Here is an 18,664-nt window from a genome sequence, read left to right as displayed (position 1 = left end):
TATTTATATCCTCTTTGGGTTAGACACAAGGTCAGGTGGGTTTTGAAAATGATGCGCATTTTAACCTCCAAAAATGCATGAGCAGTTCGTCAGCATAGCACGGTATTGATCCATTCGGGTGATTACCAATGAAATAACCCTTTCTTAGAAAGAAGGTAAACACTGGAAAGATGGACCTCCTGGGACTGAACAAAATCATGTCCGACAAACAACAAAGTCGGACTAATTGTCGAAGATCTATCTACGACTGATACGAACACAAACTCAGCTGTGACAGTGATTATAACGGCTAATGTGCGTTCGGGCCAATAAATAAATAAATAAATAAAAACCTATCTTTTGACTATTGTAGCAATGTAGCATTAACAATGCAAAATTAATGAGATCTGACAAGATTTTGGGGGCGTCCAAATAATGTTTCTGATCCTCAACATCAAAACCGACGCGTTGAAAGGTAAGAAAACGAAAACTGCGAAGAAGTAGCAGTCGTAATAGAATCGACCAACTACTTCATTCTTCAACCGGTGTTTCAAAAACAAAACTAAAAAATAATCACCTTACCAAATAGCGTTTCTTTCTTTTTCTTAATAGTCTGAGGAATTCGTGTTTCATATGTAGAAGTAAAGTGTAGTATCTGTTCTATAACGTGAACAGATACTAGGAAATACAATCAGGATATTAGTGAAAAAAATCTATTTTAGAGCTTATACAGAACCTGAACCGAATCAAACTTTTGCTTAACGAAACCTAAAACTTAGGTTAGGGGTAGAAATAATTTAAAAAAAAAAAGAAAAAAAAAGCGGTATTTCTCCAGAACAGTGATATTTTGAGATGGGATTTTCAAATAAAATTTGATTCTTATGGCATCTTTTGTTCATTAAAATGTTAGGTGAAAGCATAGAATTGTTAATAACCGCTATCCCAACGTTAAGAATAAGTTTCACAATAATTACGTTCTTATTCAATCCTAGTTCGTAAACTGAAAAATAAATTGGTTCAAATTCTGTAGAAGTACCCAATTTGCGTTACAAAAAAAAAAAAATGTATTTTGCTTAAAACCCCGTAATGAATCCACGCTTCATTTTTTTTTTTTTTTTTTTTTTTTGTTGACGTTATTAACTAATGTTTGAAGGTTGATAACTTATTATTCATTTTACATTACAGAAATATAATTAAACCAAAACAATTGTTCTGGACTAATTTCCAAACTATGTTGCCATTGAAATGATTTATGGGTACTAGTGCAGAGAGTGATCCGGACGTAAATAGTAGCGTTATTATTTAAAAAGCCATTCTTAACATGGGGAAGGGAGGGTGTTTTGTACCTATTTCATACTTCAACCTTACAATTGGATAAAAAAAAAAACATATCATAAAACTTTAATTAAACTTGGAAATACGATTTAAAAAATAGCGCGGACTAGCACCGTTTTATGTTTTAGTTTTCAGTAACAGTGATAGTTAGTTAGACTTTTCTGTTACGGCGGAATTCTACTACAATGTTTTTATTTGCCCCAATCCAGAGTGCCCTTTTTTAGGAACTTAAATTTTCCCACATAAACAAAAAATGACCTTGTGTACCGTCATGGGGAGTCGGGTAAATGGGATCATTAATACAAAGAAATTCTCTGGAAATATCGATTCCAACAGAGAAATCATTTTTAAAACTTTGACTGAAAATGGTTAAGAATTAAAGAAATAAGTTTTCCAATGTTATTTTATTGTGAAAAATTGACATTTTTTTCTGATTGAAGAAAAAAGAATTCAAATAAGGAAAAAAGTGATTAAAATATGAAGTCGAGCGAATGAGTTATCATCGTGAAAGTAACAAGGCCGTGTTGAATGGAAGAGAAGAAGTCTTCGTAGAAATAAGGCTACATAGTTCCAATGGACACAGATGCTGAAAATAAGTATATTCAACTTTTGCACTAAAGTTAGACATGACGTCAGGTTCCTTAGCCTTTTGCATCTAGCAAAGTGTAGTATCTGTTGTTGTCTTTTTTTCTCTTTCCGTATTTCTCGTTTTATTCTAATAAAATATTTGCATATAAATGTATTTCTGAAAAAAAAAAAAAATCCAACAAATTTGAAGTTATCCTAAGTAGGATGATCCCTAGAGTAAATGTGGTATTGTGGTGACTCAATAAAAATATTCTACTTAAAAATGTAGACATTTTTATAATTTTTGACCAATGAATAACAACCACGTGCTATTACTCTCACAGTTTTGATAGCCTTGTGCCTAATTTGTTATATTATAAAATGTTTACCTCATAGAAAATAAATAATGCAAAGTGTAGTATCTGTTGCATAATTTCTCACCTCAGTCAGGGAAGGAGAAATCTTTTTAAACTGAAACAATTTACAACTTGCTCCTCCTCCAGAGTGCCCATTCCTGGGGAGCTCAGTGTTCCTCACATTAAAACGTGTTCTTCTGTGCTAATGGAGAGGTAAATAAATAGGAAAACGAAGCCAGCTTATAGTGATGAATCCAGCTCCTTAAAAGGGGAGAGAATAATGCGTAAAATTTACTGACATCCGATCTGTCAGTGGGTGCGCTTCAGGCGATCAGAAACCAACAAATGTCGGTAATAGTGTAAATATCCTCATCTAAACGCATACCCCCCCCAAACTTTCTATTTTTTAGGCGATTACGTAAACTCCATTTCAAAACGTGGAGAAAAAAACTCAAAAAAATAGTTTAGAATTTATAGTTGGGGATCAGTTTCGCAAAATAATTTAACGTAAAATGGTCTCCCGTTTATGGGCCAATCTAGCGTTTTTAGAGTAATTAACCATTTTTTCTATGAGAGATATAATCTATCCGTTATTTTAAGATAATTATTTTGAGGGTTGGAGGTTATTTTTTAAGTGATTACGTGTGATTTTAAAACATTGCCAGTCGGATTTAGGGTTAGTGGTAAAATAATTTAATTAACAGCTGTAAAAATTAGAAAAAATAACTAAAAATAAAAGAACGTTTTATGTTAATTTTATATACGAAACTGATCCCACACGCAAAATTCTAAATTCTTTTATTTACTTTTCCTTCTTTCGTCAAGTTGTTCCAGGGTCTTTACATGTAATCACCTTCAAAAAGTAGAATATCATTTCTTTTGAGGAGTAATGGTTTTTTAGCTGAAAGTTTTAATCTATAAATTTATCCCAATTCTTCTCTTCTAGTATGTGGAGGTAATGCTTGGCAGAATGACCTTTCAAGACTGAAGAGAAACGTACATTACTAGAGAAGCTGAGAAGAAGCTCTGGCCCCATTGAAGTAGTTCTAATAGACAATGATGTCTTGTAGGCGTTAGAAATGCGAGGGAATGGACTAGTTCGAGACAAAAGAAGATGGCATAATTTACCTTGAATGAACGAGCCCGAGCAGAGAAAAAATAGCAGGGCTCGCGGGTTGTTGAATATTTGCAACCATTTTGTTTTATAGCCGCACATACCGCATACCTCATCCCTCTTGTCGGTGTTACGCTTGCTTTGGCGTCTCCAGCCGCGGTATCTTCGGTGCTTCCGTAGACTCTGCTGCTGCTCCTCGTTCTCCTGGCGCTGTTGCGGACACGGGTGGCGGTTCCACCCGGGGTTGAAGCTCAGATTGCTGTCGCTCAACGTTAGCGACGCCGAGACTGCAGCCAGTGTCGTCTCGCCCACGTCGCTTCTCAACACTCCCTCTTCTCCGTCTTCATCTTCATCATCATCACCGCTGCTTCCTACTCCCATTGATCGGCTTACTCGTCCTTCTCCTCCTTCGTCTCCTCCTCCCATCGCACCGATTCCTCGGTAATCTTCGGCAGTTCTCGTATCGCACGGAGACAAGTTGTCGGAAGACGCAACCGACATTTTCCTCATGCCGTTGTTGAAGCACAGTTGTACCCTGGACACGGCGTCAACGTTTTTTGTATTTAAAATACAAGGGATGTGAGGGGAGAGATATTGTATATTTAATTTATTTGATATTTTTTAGTATCCAGTGAACAGTGACATTAACCATTTTGGAGTTTACAATTTTTTTATGGCATAAAGTTTGTTTTGTTTTATTGTTGGTTGAAATGGTATTTTATGTTTGTGTTTTGTTTTTGTATGCGTGCGTGATTGTTAATATGTACATATATATATATATATATATATATATATTTGTGTGTATTTTTTTTAGTTTGAGGTTGTTTTGTTTTGACGCGTGTTTGTTTACGTGAGTGCATGTGTGTGTTTTGTGTGTGTGTGTGTGTGTGTGTGCGTGCGCGCGTGTAAGCATGCATGTGTATAAATGTGTTTAAACGTACGTGCGTGTTTTTGTTTACATGAGCGTTTTTTTTTGTACATGCGTATATGGGCGTGCACGTGTTTGTTTACGTGTGTGTATATACGTTTTTGTGTATATTTTGTGTATGTATGTGTGGCAATATCATGAAAAAGTCAATCACATAGATTAACAAAAACAAACAAAAACAATATAAAACAATACCGTTCGTTGTTGTCAGATGAAACATGTTGCAATGTTAAAGTTTTGAAGATTGTCGATTAAACCAATCATCCAGGTTGGCACGGTTTGAGAAAAAAAAAAGAAAAAAAGAAAAAGACAAAAACAAACATTAGAATAAAATTTAATCGGTAAAAGACAAAAAAAAAACACATACACACACACACATTTAAAACAATTTAAGAATCGCATTTAAATCATTTGCGACTTGTTTTCTGTTTAAAATTGTAATTTTTCGGTGACGTAACTCTCAACTCGCACATCCTCTAAACACCTACTCCCAAATAGATAATAACGACACAGGTAAAAATGGCACAACTTGTTGAATAAAAAAATGTCACATTTGAAAATATAGATAAAAATCTCACTCTTTATGAAAATGTTAGATAAGGGTTTTTCTTTAAAAAAATATTAAATTATCTACATTTAAACGTTAAACTTTTAAAATCTAATCTTAAATCTAATCGACCCAAATTCTGACGCTAAATATATTTTTTAATTCGCCTCTGGATTTATTATACTCGCCTCTTACTTATACACTCAGCAACTAATAATGTATAATGACATACAACAACTAGTTAGCAACTAATAATGTATAATGACATACAACAACTAGTTAGCAACTAATAATGTATAATGACATACAACAACTAGTTAGCAACTAATAATGTATAATGACATACAGCAACTAGTTAGCAACTAATAATGTATAATGGCATACAACAACTAGTTAGCAACTAATAATGTATAATGACATACAACAACTAGTTAGCAACTAATAATGTATAATGACATACAACAACTAGTTAGCAACTAATAATGTATAATGACATACAGCAACTAGTTAGCAACTAATAATGTATAATGACATACAACAACTAGTTAGCAACTAATAATGTATAATGACATACAACAACTAGTTAGCAACTAATAATGTATAATGACATACAACAACTAGTCAGCAACTAATTATGTATAATGACATACAACAACTAGTTAGCAACTAATAATGTATAATGACATACAACAACTAGTTAGCAACTAATAATGTATAATGACATACAACAACTAGTTAGCAACTAATAATGTATAATGACATACAACAACTAGTTAGCAACTAATAATGTATAATGACATACAACAACTAGTTAGCAACTAATAATGTATAATGACATACAACAACTAGTTAGCAACTAATAATGTATAATGACATACAACAACTAGTTAGCAACTAATAATGTATAATGACATACAACAACTAGTTAGCAACTAATAATGTATAATGACATACAACAACTAGTTAGCAACTAATAATGTATAATGACATACAACAACTAGTTAGCATCTAATAATGTATAATGACATACAACAACTAGTTAGCAACTAATAATGTATAATGACATACAACAACTAGTTAGCAACTAATAATGTATAATGACATACAGCAACTAGTTAGCAACTAATAATGTATAATGACATACAGCAACTAGTTAGCAACTAATAATGTATAATGACATACAACAACTAGTTAGCAACTAATAATGTATAATGACATACAACAACTAGTTAGCAACTAATAATGTATAATGACATACAACAACTAGTTAGCAACTAATAATGTATAATGACATACAACAACTAGTTAGCAACTAATAATGTATAATGACATACAACAACTAGTTAGCAACTAATAATGTATAATGACATACAACAACTAGTTAGCAACTAATAATGTATAATGACATACAACAACTAGTTAGCATCTAATAATGTATAATGACATACAACAACTAGTTAGCAACTAATAATGTATAATGACATACAACAACTAGTTAGCAACTAATAATGTATAATGACATACAGCAACTAGTTAGCAACTAATAATGTATAATGACATACAACAACTAGTTAGCAACTAATAATGTATAATGACATACAACAACTAGTTAGCAACTAATAATGTATAATGACATACAACAACTAGTTAGCAACTAATAATGTATAATGACATACAACAACTAGTTAGCAACTAATAATGTATAATGACATACAGCAACTAGTTAGCAACTAATAATGTATAATGACATACAGCAACTAGTTAGCAACTAATAATGTATAATGACATACAACAACTAGTTAGCAACTAATAATGTATAATGACATACAACAACTAGTTAGCAACTAATAATGTATAATGACATACATCAACTAGTTAGCAACTAATAATGTATAATGACATACAACAACTAGTTAGCAACTAATAATGTATAATGACATACAACAACTAGTTAGCAACTAATAATGTATAATGACATACAACAACTAGTTAGCAACTAATAATGTATAATGACATACAACAACTAGTTAGCAAATAATAATGTATAATGACATACAACAACTAGTTAGCAACTAATAATGTATAATGACATACAACAACTAGTTAGCAACTAATAATGTATAATGACATACAACAACTAGTTAGCAACTAATAATGTATAATGACATACAACAACAACAAGTTAGGTTGCGCTCATGCCTTGAGTTGCATTATTAGAGTCGCCCGAAAAGAAAGGTTGAGAACCACTGTTGTAAGTTCTTGGTTTTTACCATTTTCCCTAGTTATACCTGTGCCATTTTTTTTACCATTTTCCCTAGTTATACCTGTGCCATTTTATCCATTCCATTATTACCATGCACCCTCTCTCATATGCCCCCGCACAATATCTTTCTTCCATGAACATATCTCGATCACGCGTATCTTCGCACCCCCTATTTCTCCCTCCCTCCCACATATACACATGCAAAAAAATGTTTAATTCTTGTTTTAATTTGCCACAATACTATCAATTAATTATCACATTGATATTCTAAATACTTTTCAAATTGTGAATAGGCTTATCAGTTTTCTATACCGGGGAAAAGAAAATATCCCCTTAACTGTTTGATAATTCTCTTTTATTTAACTTATATGTCCATACTACTCAAGGCGTGTGGATCACTCCAGATTCAAGATTTTTAGTTGGACGATGAACGTCAACACGAGACAAATATTATCAGTGGTTTGAATGGATATACTACTTAAACGGCATTGACAATGGCTCAACAAATATTTTATTACATCAAACGTGAAAATGATTATGTTATAATCAGTTGGGAAGCAACCTTGTGGTATTTTCTTCCACAGATAGGATGTTCTAGGAAACTAACTTCGTTCATGAAACTTCCGTTTGGTTTTTGTGCGTTTTCTTTAGAAGGAAACAGAAAGGAGAAAGAAAGCACGATATCGTTGGATGTTTATACTGTGCACGAGATTTGGAAGTGATTATCATTTGCGTTTTGATCGTTTGAAAAAAAAAAGAACTGATTAATTTAACTGCAAATCGATACGCTGCCCATTCTACCAAACCCGTTTACAAACGTATTTTTGTAATAAAAAAAATGAACAGTAAAGATGATGATGTTGCTAATGATGATGTACAAAATAGCAATAGAAAGAGCGAGGAAAGAGACCATTAACCAAACCTTTAAGGGAAGTGTACTGAGGTTAGAGCATGAGTGGCTCATTGCCACCCAAAGCCAAAGAAGATGATGGCCGTTGCCATGGAGAAATCAACGATAACGCAAAATTATTTGCAATCGTTATCGAAAGAGGTGGAGTGTGCTGGGGAGACTTATTGTTACTTAGATTCCAGGGAATACCACTGGTTATTATCAGTTAATTGTCGTCGATGGTGACTTCTTTGTGGACTAATGGTAAATAGCTAGTAGTAGTGGTAGTAGAAGTCATCGTCGTCTTGTTAAATAGTACACATTAGTGGAAAAGTGAAGTCATAAAATTCTTTGCGGTATGGGTGTAAAAAAAAAGTAAACTCAGCCAATAAAAGATAATGAGCGTGATAAAGCAACAAGGACAACTGCCAAGAGAAAATAAAAGAAGGCGGAAAAAACTAAACCAATCTATGAAAGTTGTGACAGCCGAAAAGAAAAATGAAACCTAAAAGACAAGAATTTACATAACCCGATAACGCCGACCAATCGCAGTTAAACAGAAATAAAGAAAACTGCATAAACACAACTGGAAACATAAAAGCATTACACAAAACCAAGGGAACCGAAACTACCAAGTGTAATAAAAGAAAACATATTCCCCCCCTTAATATAAACATATATATATATATATGTGCCGAGTAGTCAGAATCAATCGGCCATGAAAAGTCATTCTGCATTTTCATTCTGCAAATTTTTCGGCACAATGACTCTTCTTTCTTATTTCCATAGAAAAACTTGTCACAATCTGATGTTCGTTAGCGATCTCAGCATTTACATTGTTTATGCATAGTATGTCCCCTTCGATTGCATAGTTTGGTTGAAATGAATTTGAGGCAGCTTGGAACCAGCCATAATTAAAAGGACACATTTGCCTTAACACCGATTTCTTTTTACTCCCAATATGATTATGAACAGAAAAAACATGTATTTACCAAAAACTCGTTTTATTTAAAAAAATGCTTTAATTAGAATCTATTAAATAGTTTCATTCGCAAGTGCGGCTTGTACGTTTATTTATATCATATTAGCTGGCAGCCCAGCGTTACCCGGTCGAACTATACACTTGAGTATGATATTTTAATTTATCCATGCAGGTTGCGTATGTAATGTTATAGGATCAATCCTCTATTGATTATTATATATTATGGGGAATAATATACCCTGCAGACTAATTCGCCAATAATAATAATAATAATAATAATAGTAATAATAAAATCGAACGGTGCAAGAAAAACAGGACATTTGAAAACAATGAAAACCAATTCTACCAAAATGTGAACAGAACAAAAACAAAAACAGAACGACCAAACCCAACAGAAACAAAACTTTATTGGAGTAAAATATGGGAAAAACGACAAGATCAAGATGGAATGTCGAATGGCTGAAAGATATGAAAGAAGAGTTGCAACAGAAAGAAAGAACAGTGAATGAAATTAACAAGGAAACCTTGAAAAAGACCATTGCAAAAATGGTGAACTGCAGAGCACTAGGACACGACGGGATGCATGCATACTGGTTTAAAAAGCTCAACACCTTAGAAATTGTATAGAGGAAACAAATGCGCCAGATTGGATGACAAAAGACCACATTAATACAGACGGACACAGAGAAAGGAACCGCCCTCAGCAATTATAGGCCAATCATGTGCTTATCCAGTATGTGGAAAATACTAACAGCACAACCGAGGGAACAAATCTACCACTCCTTGGATAATCCTGGACTTCTTCCCAAGAACAGAAAGGATGCCAAAAAGGTAAAAGGAAAAACATGATCTTCTATATATAGACCAACAAAATCCTAAAGGAAGTAAAAAGGAGAAAGAATCTCGCCATGGTTGTGGATCGATTACAGAAAAGCATACAACAGGATCCCTCAAACATGGATAATAGAATGTTTTAAAATGTTTACAATACCTAGCAGGATCATCAACGTGATAGAAAATGCAATGAAAACGTGGAGACTGGAATTGACAGCAGATAGAAAACACATAACAGAAATTAACATACAAAGATGCATCTTCCAAAGAGATTTACTATCACCACTACTGTTCATCATAGCCATGATGCCCCTGAACAATATACTGAGAAAGTGCCAAGCCGGAAACAAGCTTTCAAACACGAACGAAAAAATAAACCATCTAATGTACATGGACAATCTGAAACTTTTCGCACGAACCGAAAATGAACTAGAGACACTAATAAACACCACCAGGATCTTCAGCCAGGACATCCAAATGGAATTTGATATGAAAAAATGTGCACTACTAGTTATAACGAAGGGAAAACTAGAGACGACAGAAGGCATGAAAATATCCAACCAAACGGCGAGAAGGGTACTAGGGGAACAAGACGTCTATAAATACCTGGGAGTTCTGGAAGCAGAAAACATCAAGGCAACAGAAACGAAAGAGAAAATTGAAAAGGAATACCTCAAGAGAACAAGAAAATGTTTGAAAACTGAATTATATAGCAGACACACAATAAAAGACATAAATACATGGGTAGTATCATTACTAAGATAATCTGGACTGTTCATAGGGTGGACGAAAGAAGAACTGAGATAGATCGATCAGACGATCAGGAAACTCATGACCATGCACAACGCACTACACCGGAAGGACGATGTTGACCGAGTCTACATGAAAAGCAAAGAAGGTTTGAGGTGACTGGTATGTATAGAAGACTGTGTGAATGACACCAAAAAAGGAATGAAACACTGAAAGGATATTTATGGCAGCAAGAGACACTGAACCCCCCCCCCAGCAAAACAGAAAACAGAGAGACAAAGGATACGACAAGAAAAATGGGAAGAGAAACAACCACACGGAAGATTCATAAGGATAACAAAAGACGAGTATAACGAAAACACCTGGACACGGATGCGAAAAAAACATGTAAACCGAGCAACTGAATCCCTAATAACAGCAGCACAAGATAACTCGATAAGAACCAACTAAATCAAAGCAAAGATCGACGAAACACAAGAAAACAGCAAATGCAGACCCTGTGGACAAAGAGAGGAAACGATAAACCATATGGTAAGTGAATGTAACAAACTAGCCCAAAAGGAATACAAGAAGAGACATGACCAATGGGGAAGGCAGTATCTAGGAATTGTACTAACAACTGCATCTCAAACGCACGGACAAATGGTACAAACATAAGCTAGCAACAGTAAGTGAAAACGAGAATCACAAAGTCCTATGGGACATGGACATACAAACGGATAAACCCATCCAGGCAAAAAGACTGGATGTCGTAATAATTTGACGAGAAAGAAAAGCCCTGCCAAATCGTAAGCTTTGCTGTTCCAGCTGATCACATGATATAAATATCAAAGAAAAGGAGAAACAGAACAAATATACTGAAAGTGATATGGATAATAAAAAAAATCAAAATAATACCTAAAATAGTATGAATCCTAGGAACAATTCCGAAGAGCTTTGAAAAAAGAATGGGGAAAATTGGAATCAAACGAATGACTGGAAAGACACAACGAATAACAATAAGGAAAACAGCTGAAATATTAAGGAAAACCCTTGAATGCGAGGACCAGACAAACTGCCGAAGAGACAAAACATGAAGAAGCGTTACATGGAACCAAAAACAGTGAAGATACATATCTAAAATTTCTCAATCACTCCTCTATGTTCCTCCTCCATCCCCTCCCATTACTCAATCATCGCCTACACAAAAGAATGAAGCTACATAGCCGAGACGGGTCAAGGATGATGGAAAGGCCGAGGAGAGAACACTGACCAGACCCCCGCTGGACAAGTGCAAAGACCTTGGGGAGGCTTATTGCCACTTAAATTCCAATGGAGACCAATGGGCGCTGCCAGCGAGAGATCGATGGTTGGCGGCTGTTGCAATAATGCAAATTCATGTGCAAATGTTATCAGAAGAGGTGGAGAGCATTGGAAAACTGGAGAGACTTGTTGGCTTCCAGAGAACACCACATGCTATTTTCAAGGACAGATCATTTAGGACCTATCTGAAAGCTCCTTGTGAGCCAATAATAATAATATCGTTCATCAAATTCCGTCTGTGTTCGTTGACAATATCACGTCAACTGATGTTTGGGCTTGCCGATGAATGTTCTGGGGAATTCACTTGATTAATGTTTAGTTTTAAAATATGCAAACGAAGAAACGATTTTCGACGATTTTAAATGGTACCTTTTTATCGTAATTTGATCTCATTAATAAGAAAAAATAATAAAATAATAAATATGATGATTTTTTATTAAAAATTTACAAACAATAAAAGATTTGTTGGAACAAAACACCTTTTATTTTCAATGAATTACATTCAAATTTATTTATCATAATACTGTGTTGGGACATCATACGGGCTTTATTAGAAAACATCATTAAATATAAAAACGAAATTCCAGAAGTATACGACATAATTTATAATTTAATTTCAATGAAATATCTTATTACAGATATTGTGTATTCAGGTGGCCTTGTATTTGGGATATTCAAATAAAACTATTTGGATTTTACGTGTTCATTATTAACGGTTCGCTGACGTAAAATATTCCCCTGCAAAAATGATTCTTTTCATCTATAAGAGAGAAAAGCTATTTTAGGGTCGGATTTTTTCGATTTTCGGATCTATAAGGAACGAATTCACACACACAATATTCCCATGAATTAATCTATAAGAGTAAAGTAACAGAAACTTTATTACATTACCAAATCAATAAATCAGAAAGAGGAATAAGAGTAAACTTGTTTAGGCCATGGCATTCTGAAAGTGCATGCTTCTCCTTATATATATATATATATATATATATATATATATATATATATATATATATATAAAACTGATTTCTTCACAAAAAATGAGAAATATATAATTTTATTTGGTATGTACCATTTCATTTCAATCAATTTGATTCTATATTTTTGCTGCTACTACTACTACTACTACTACTACTACTAATAATAATAATAATAATAATAATAATAATAACCCTCACAACCAACAACAACATAAGCTCAAAGGGAACTGAATCTATCCACAGTACATATGTCATTGCGATTGACATTTATGCAGTATTCCATAAAATCGATTATGCATTGGTTTTTGAGCAAACAAGCACACACACAAACACCAGAAAATTTCGCACTCATGACGAAATCTTCTACATGAGCCAAACACGTCCTAAAACTGAATCCTGTTGCCATATTAGAAAGTGGGATGATATTCACCGCATGGTTCATGCTTTGACACAGTAAAAACTTCGAAATCTAGTGAGCGAAATCTTCTTTCCCTCTTTATAACATAATTCGCTCAGAAGAATCGTTGCTAGTCATTCTGTGCTCCTTTTTATAGCAGGTGCTTTAATCTCAGCCTCCCCCTCTCCGTAAAATATCCAGGATAAATACTCGTCTATCTACAACCGATGACATTATTTTCCTTTCTCTATGTACGTAGAATCAAACAAAATTTTCATGAGAGAAGTTTACTTCCTAGACCTACTCGTCAGTGGAACACAATACTGCGATTGCACTTTCCAGCCCACTACAACATAGTCGCTTTAAAGTTCAATACAAACAATTTTTTTAAATAATCAAATTCTATCCAATTTCCACTACTACCGATCATTACGGTGTTGTCTCACCGCCTGCCATTCATTAAATTTTATCCACAAGTGGCGTTTGGGTCTTGATAAGAAGTGACCTTCTATTTAAAAAACATAAACAACAAGAGAAAATGATTTGTTGCAACAAAACACCTATTATTTTAAATAAAGTACATTTAAACTTATCTACCATCATACTGTATTGGGTCATCATACCGGTTATATTAGGAAAACATTAAATATAAAAACGAAATTCGAGAAGTATACGATACATAAAATTATTTTCATTAGAAAAGTCTACGTGTTCATTATTCACGGTTCGCTGACAAAAACAATCCTAAAGAATCATCACAAAACCTGCTCAAAGCAAACAGACCAACGAGACTCTTGTCTCTTCAAGAAGTCTTTAGGTAGTCTGTAGTTAATCTCAATGTTGGCCTTCTAAGAAAGACTATTGAAAACTCTTGACTGAAACGTTGTGAACAAGTCAGCATAAACCAAAGTTCATAAGACTGACCGGAGTTTATTTGCATCAAACACGGCCGAACTAAAAAAAAAAAAAAAAAAAACTATAGAAAATATTGTGAATTTTATTAAGGATTTCATCAATGACATTATGTTTGCCAGGATGGAGTGCACCCTATCAATGTTTGGATGCAGCTTGCAATGTTCTTTTGATCTTAAACGTGACAGAGCGACGACAATGCTATCTTGAACGTGTGAATGATCGACCGGCTGAAAGAGTACTTTTAAAATATACTTGGACGATGAGTCCATCCAACCCGACACATTAACGATGAAAATACTATTTAAAACAAAGTGTTGTCATGACCGACAGACGAATATTCTCTTTCATCTATACGATGTGCCGCGAAATGTGTACATTTGTTTGAAGTAGCTGAGTGGTATTGGCTACTTGATCGAATAATAATCACCTTACTAAACGAGTATTTGTGATACACCATTTAGCGTAAGGCTTTTAGCATATCTTTGGACATCTCTCCCCAACTGCTCTCTAGTTGGTATTTATGGGTAAACAATAATATTCTTGCGAAGAGGAAGAACTCGGATGCACCCATAGTCATCACACCACTATATGAAATTATGTATGCCTTTATATTGAAGTACCTTGGTTGCAAATATGAAGGTTGGTTTGATGAGAACAATGAAGAAGTACAGGTTCCCACAAAGCTTGGATCGAGGATAAAAACTCACCCGGGAAAAAGAATACATAAACATCATGCAAAACTCATGTTACAATCAAAGAAGCCGAGTGATGTGCACAGGCCATCTCCAGGAAGGTTCGATAGGAAAGACTTCAAAGCATTCTACGAAGGTATGAATAAAGTCTTTGATTCACAGGAAAATGGAGTATCACCGATTAATTCGACAAATGGAGACCCGTTGACAGACCAGACTAAAATCTTGAAGGCACATTTTGATACTATTCTCAACAATACATCTACTGATGAAAGTAATCTTCAATCAATCCCTTAATGACCTGGAATACAAGAGTTATTGCTTTTACCTAGATTTCAGGAAGTTCTGGCAGCTATTGAACAAATAATGTCCAGAAATGTACCGAGAAAAGATGCAATCCCACCGGAAAATCTCCAAGTACGGTTGTACAAAGCTTGTTAAAAATTGCTAGAATTATTCATTAAAATTTGGAAGTAGGAAATGGTCCCACAAGATTTTAAAGGTGCTATTATTCATCATTTGTACAAAACTCAAGGAAATAGGAAGATATATAATTACCAACTGGTATTTCTCTTCGTTTCACAGCTTGTAAAATCTTAACAAGTTTGATTTTGAACGGATCATAAAGCATGCAATTGACGATGTATATCCTGAGTCACAGGTCGCAGCACCATAGACATGCTTTTTTTCCTTGAGATAAGTTGGAGAAAAAGTTCGTGAAAAGAATCAAGAGATGTATATAATGTTCGTGCACCTCACTGAAGCATTCGACACTATAAACCGGACGGCTCTTTAGAAAGTGTTGCGGAAACTTGGTATACGCAAAAAAAGATGTTGCAAATTGATAGTGTCATTGCACGAGGCAAAAACAGCAAATGGTTCAAGTGGTGAAATATCTGATTCATTCGATCACTAAACAGGCATGTGTCATAGCCACTGTACTGTTTGTCCTGTACTTTTCGGTAATGCTGAAACCTAGATTTGCTGGAACCAGGGATTGTATGAAAATTCAGTATAGGACAAGTTTAATTTTTAATCATCAGAGGTTTAAAGCCAAAACTCGAACCAGTACAATTCGTGACTTATTGTTCGCAGATGATGATGCTCTTGTGGCTAGTTTGTCCGAGGAAGCTCAATGTCATATGATCAAATTCTTGGCGACAGGATTGCAAATGTTGACCTTTTCACCATGTGTGGCATTAATGGTGTTGAATTCTTTTTCATGAAGTAACAGTTACGTTGGACTGGCCATGTGTTGCGTATGCTAGAGGAAAGAATTCCAAAAATGTTGATGTACAGTCAGCTTGAAAGTGGTTACCGGACATTAGGTCGGCCATTACTTAGGTAAAAGGACAAAATAAAAGGCAAAAAGCAATCTCCCAGCTGCTGAAATAAACCACGCTGCCATCGAAGATTCTATGATTGACTGCACTGAATAGAGACCAACATGTTTCAATGGCATTATGAAAAATGCAGCATCACACATTATCAAACTGCGTCAAAAGAAATAAAGTATTGTCCGCCGTCCCAGCAACACTTCACTCTTTCCCAATTTGTGAATTTCTGTGATCATTGTAGATCATTGGCTGGACTGAAATGCCACCTGTGACCAACACAGAGAGTTAAATAAACGAAGTTGCAAGAAAATCATACGTCAAAATCGACGGGAGAGTACATGATATATATATATATATATATATATATATATATATATATATATATATATATATATATAATGACTCCCACCCGGGTTACATTCTAACTTTACAAACGAAATAGGAAAATGTTTTTTGATTGAAATATCAGTTTTCGACGGTAATTCTTGGCCTGAAGACGTAGTCTCCCAACGCGGGTGATTACAGAAACATGTATGCACATATGTAGCCATTAATGTTTGTATAAATAAATTTAATATACCTGCTCTGTTCACTCATTGAGCACTCTTTGGTAGACACATGTTGTTTTATTGGATGTACTTCTAGGAAACTAAACTCTACTGGCTATATATATATATATATATATATATATATATATATATATATATATATATATATATATATATATATATAATGTGTGTGTGTGTGCACCAGCCCACTTCTAAACTAATTAGCCGATCATTATTAATTTTGAAACACACGGATAAGGGGTCCAAATGTGAGCTATATTTAATTTTATTCTATGCAAACGCGGTAAAATAGTGGAAGACTTGCAATTATTTCGTGAAATCTTAACATTAGACATAAGGTATGCCTTAATGAATATGCTCATGATTTCATTTTTCTTTTTCTTTTCAGATTTTAAAGAGTTTTTGTAACAACATCCCATTTGAAAATTTACATATTCATCAGTGGAAAAATGAGTCATAAGGTTGCCACGCTCAATTGGCTATCAACCATGAAAGAGAGAGATTGAGAGGGAGAGAGAGAGAGAGAGAGAGAGTTGGATAATAATAGCAAGGAAGTTAAATGAGAAAATACCACTATGAAAAATATTTTTGTGTCAGGCAATGCCAATAAACCCCTCTGTAATATATAAACGAAAGAAAATAATTTCTTCAAAAGTAGGAGAGAAAATGGAGTGAGCAGAAAGGGAAAGACAGAGATTGTCGTGCAGGAGATTTTGTTGTAGACTTCACTAAAAAATTTCTTAAGGTTAATTTCATTAATATTACAAGAAATACTAGAAAATACCAGTCCAAATACCTCAGATAGATTGTTATGCATGTAACACCTGTTTTTCATGTTATGCATGTAACACCTGTTTTTCATGTTATGCATGTAACACCTGTTTTTCATGTTATGCATGTAACACCTGTTTTTCAATTATGCATGTAACACCTGTTTTTATGTTATGCATGTAACACCTGCTTTTCATGTTATGCATGTAACACCTGTTTTTATGTTATGCATGTAACACCTGTTTTTATGTTATGCATGTAAGACATGTTTTTCATGTTATGCATGTAACACCTGTTTTTCATGTTATGTATGTAACACCTGTTTTTCATGTTATGTATGTAACACCTGTTTTTCCTGTTATGCATGTAACACATGTTTTTCATGTTATGTATGTAACACCTGTTTTCAATATTTTCCTATTTTTACATGAATCATATTCTTATGATATTTACCTCTTCGCTTGCTCTGTTTCATGAATTCTAATTTCAGTCGGGTCAGAGTTATGACTGGTCAACTAAACACTTCGACTATCTTATGTCATCTCTAGGAGGACACTATTTGTTAAATTTGACGTCCCAAGAACAATGCAATACTAAGAGGGGGCATATCGAACATTAAACAGATCTTGTCGGATATTATGTCTGGTAATAGAAACCGCGACAAAGAGGTCCGTACGTTATAGAAGCCACCTCCATATACGAAACTGAAAATGTTTATAGGGCGCATAAATGTACAAATGTTCTTTTTAGGCAAATAATTTCACTCGTCCTGGAATGCACATGCTTCTAGTAATCTACATAAGAATCGCGATTCTCAAATCACGAGCCAGTAAAGCTTCCAGAATTGTGGAATCGCTTCATTACCGAACGTTGCACTTCTTCAAAAATGTTTCGTGTGCAAGATGGCAGTCGTACGCATTCGTGAAGTAATCTATCGAGTATTATTAAAAAATATCATTCCAACCGTTTGGCATTTTCATCGTAACTATTTCAAACTTAAACGTAACAGAACGACTCGCGTTATTTGAATATATCTAAAAATATTTGTAACTAAATAATGAAAAATAAAAAAAATGCTCGTCTGTTTTACGTTAGAGTTAGTTTCGTCCGAAAATGGCTCGAAATCCAAGTGGAAAAATCTGGTTGAATTCTGCATA

General features: G+C 34.3%; 1 protein-coding gene across 3 annotated transcripts in view; it reads right to left on the bottom strand.

The window, feature by feature from the left end:
- Positions 1–18,664, bottom strand: part of LOC145243687 (solute carrier organic anion transporter family member 4A1-like) — a 357,257-nt gene that overhangs the window by 193,594 nt on the left and 144,999 nt on the right. For all 3 annotated transcript variants that reach the window (XM_080106745.1, XM_080106746.1, XM_080106744.1), the window contains one exon: positions 3,366–3,886. In XM_080106745.1, coding sequence (XP_079962871.1) covers positions 3,366–3,861 — 496 coding nt within the window. In that variant the 5' untranslated portion in view covers positions 3,862–3,886. The remainder of the gene's footprint in view (positions 1–3,365; positions 3,887–18,664) is intronic.

This window comes from Euprymna scolopes, chromosome 22, assembly GCF_053919585.1.
Source record: "Euprymna scolopes isolate OS-2025 chromosome 22, ASM5391958v1, whole genome shotgun sequence".
Taxonomy (NCBI): domain Eukaryota; kingdom Metazoa; phylum Mollusca; class Cephalopoda; order Sepiida; family Sepiolidae; genus Euprymna; species Euprymna scolopes.
This window is presented reverse-complemented; position numbering and strand designations above follow the sequence as displayed.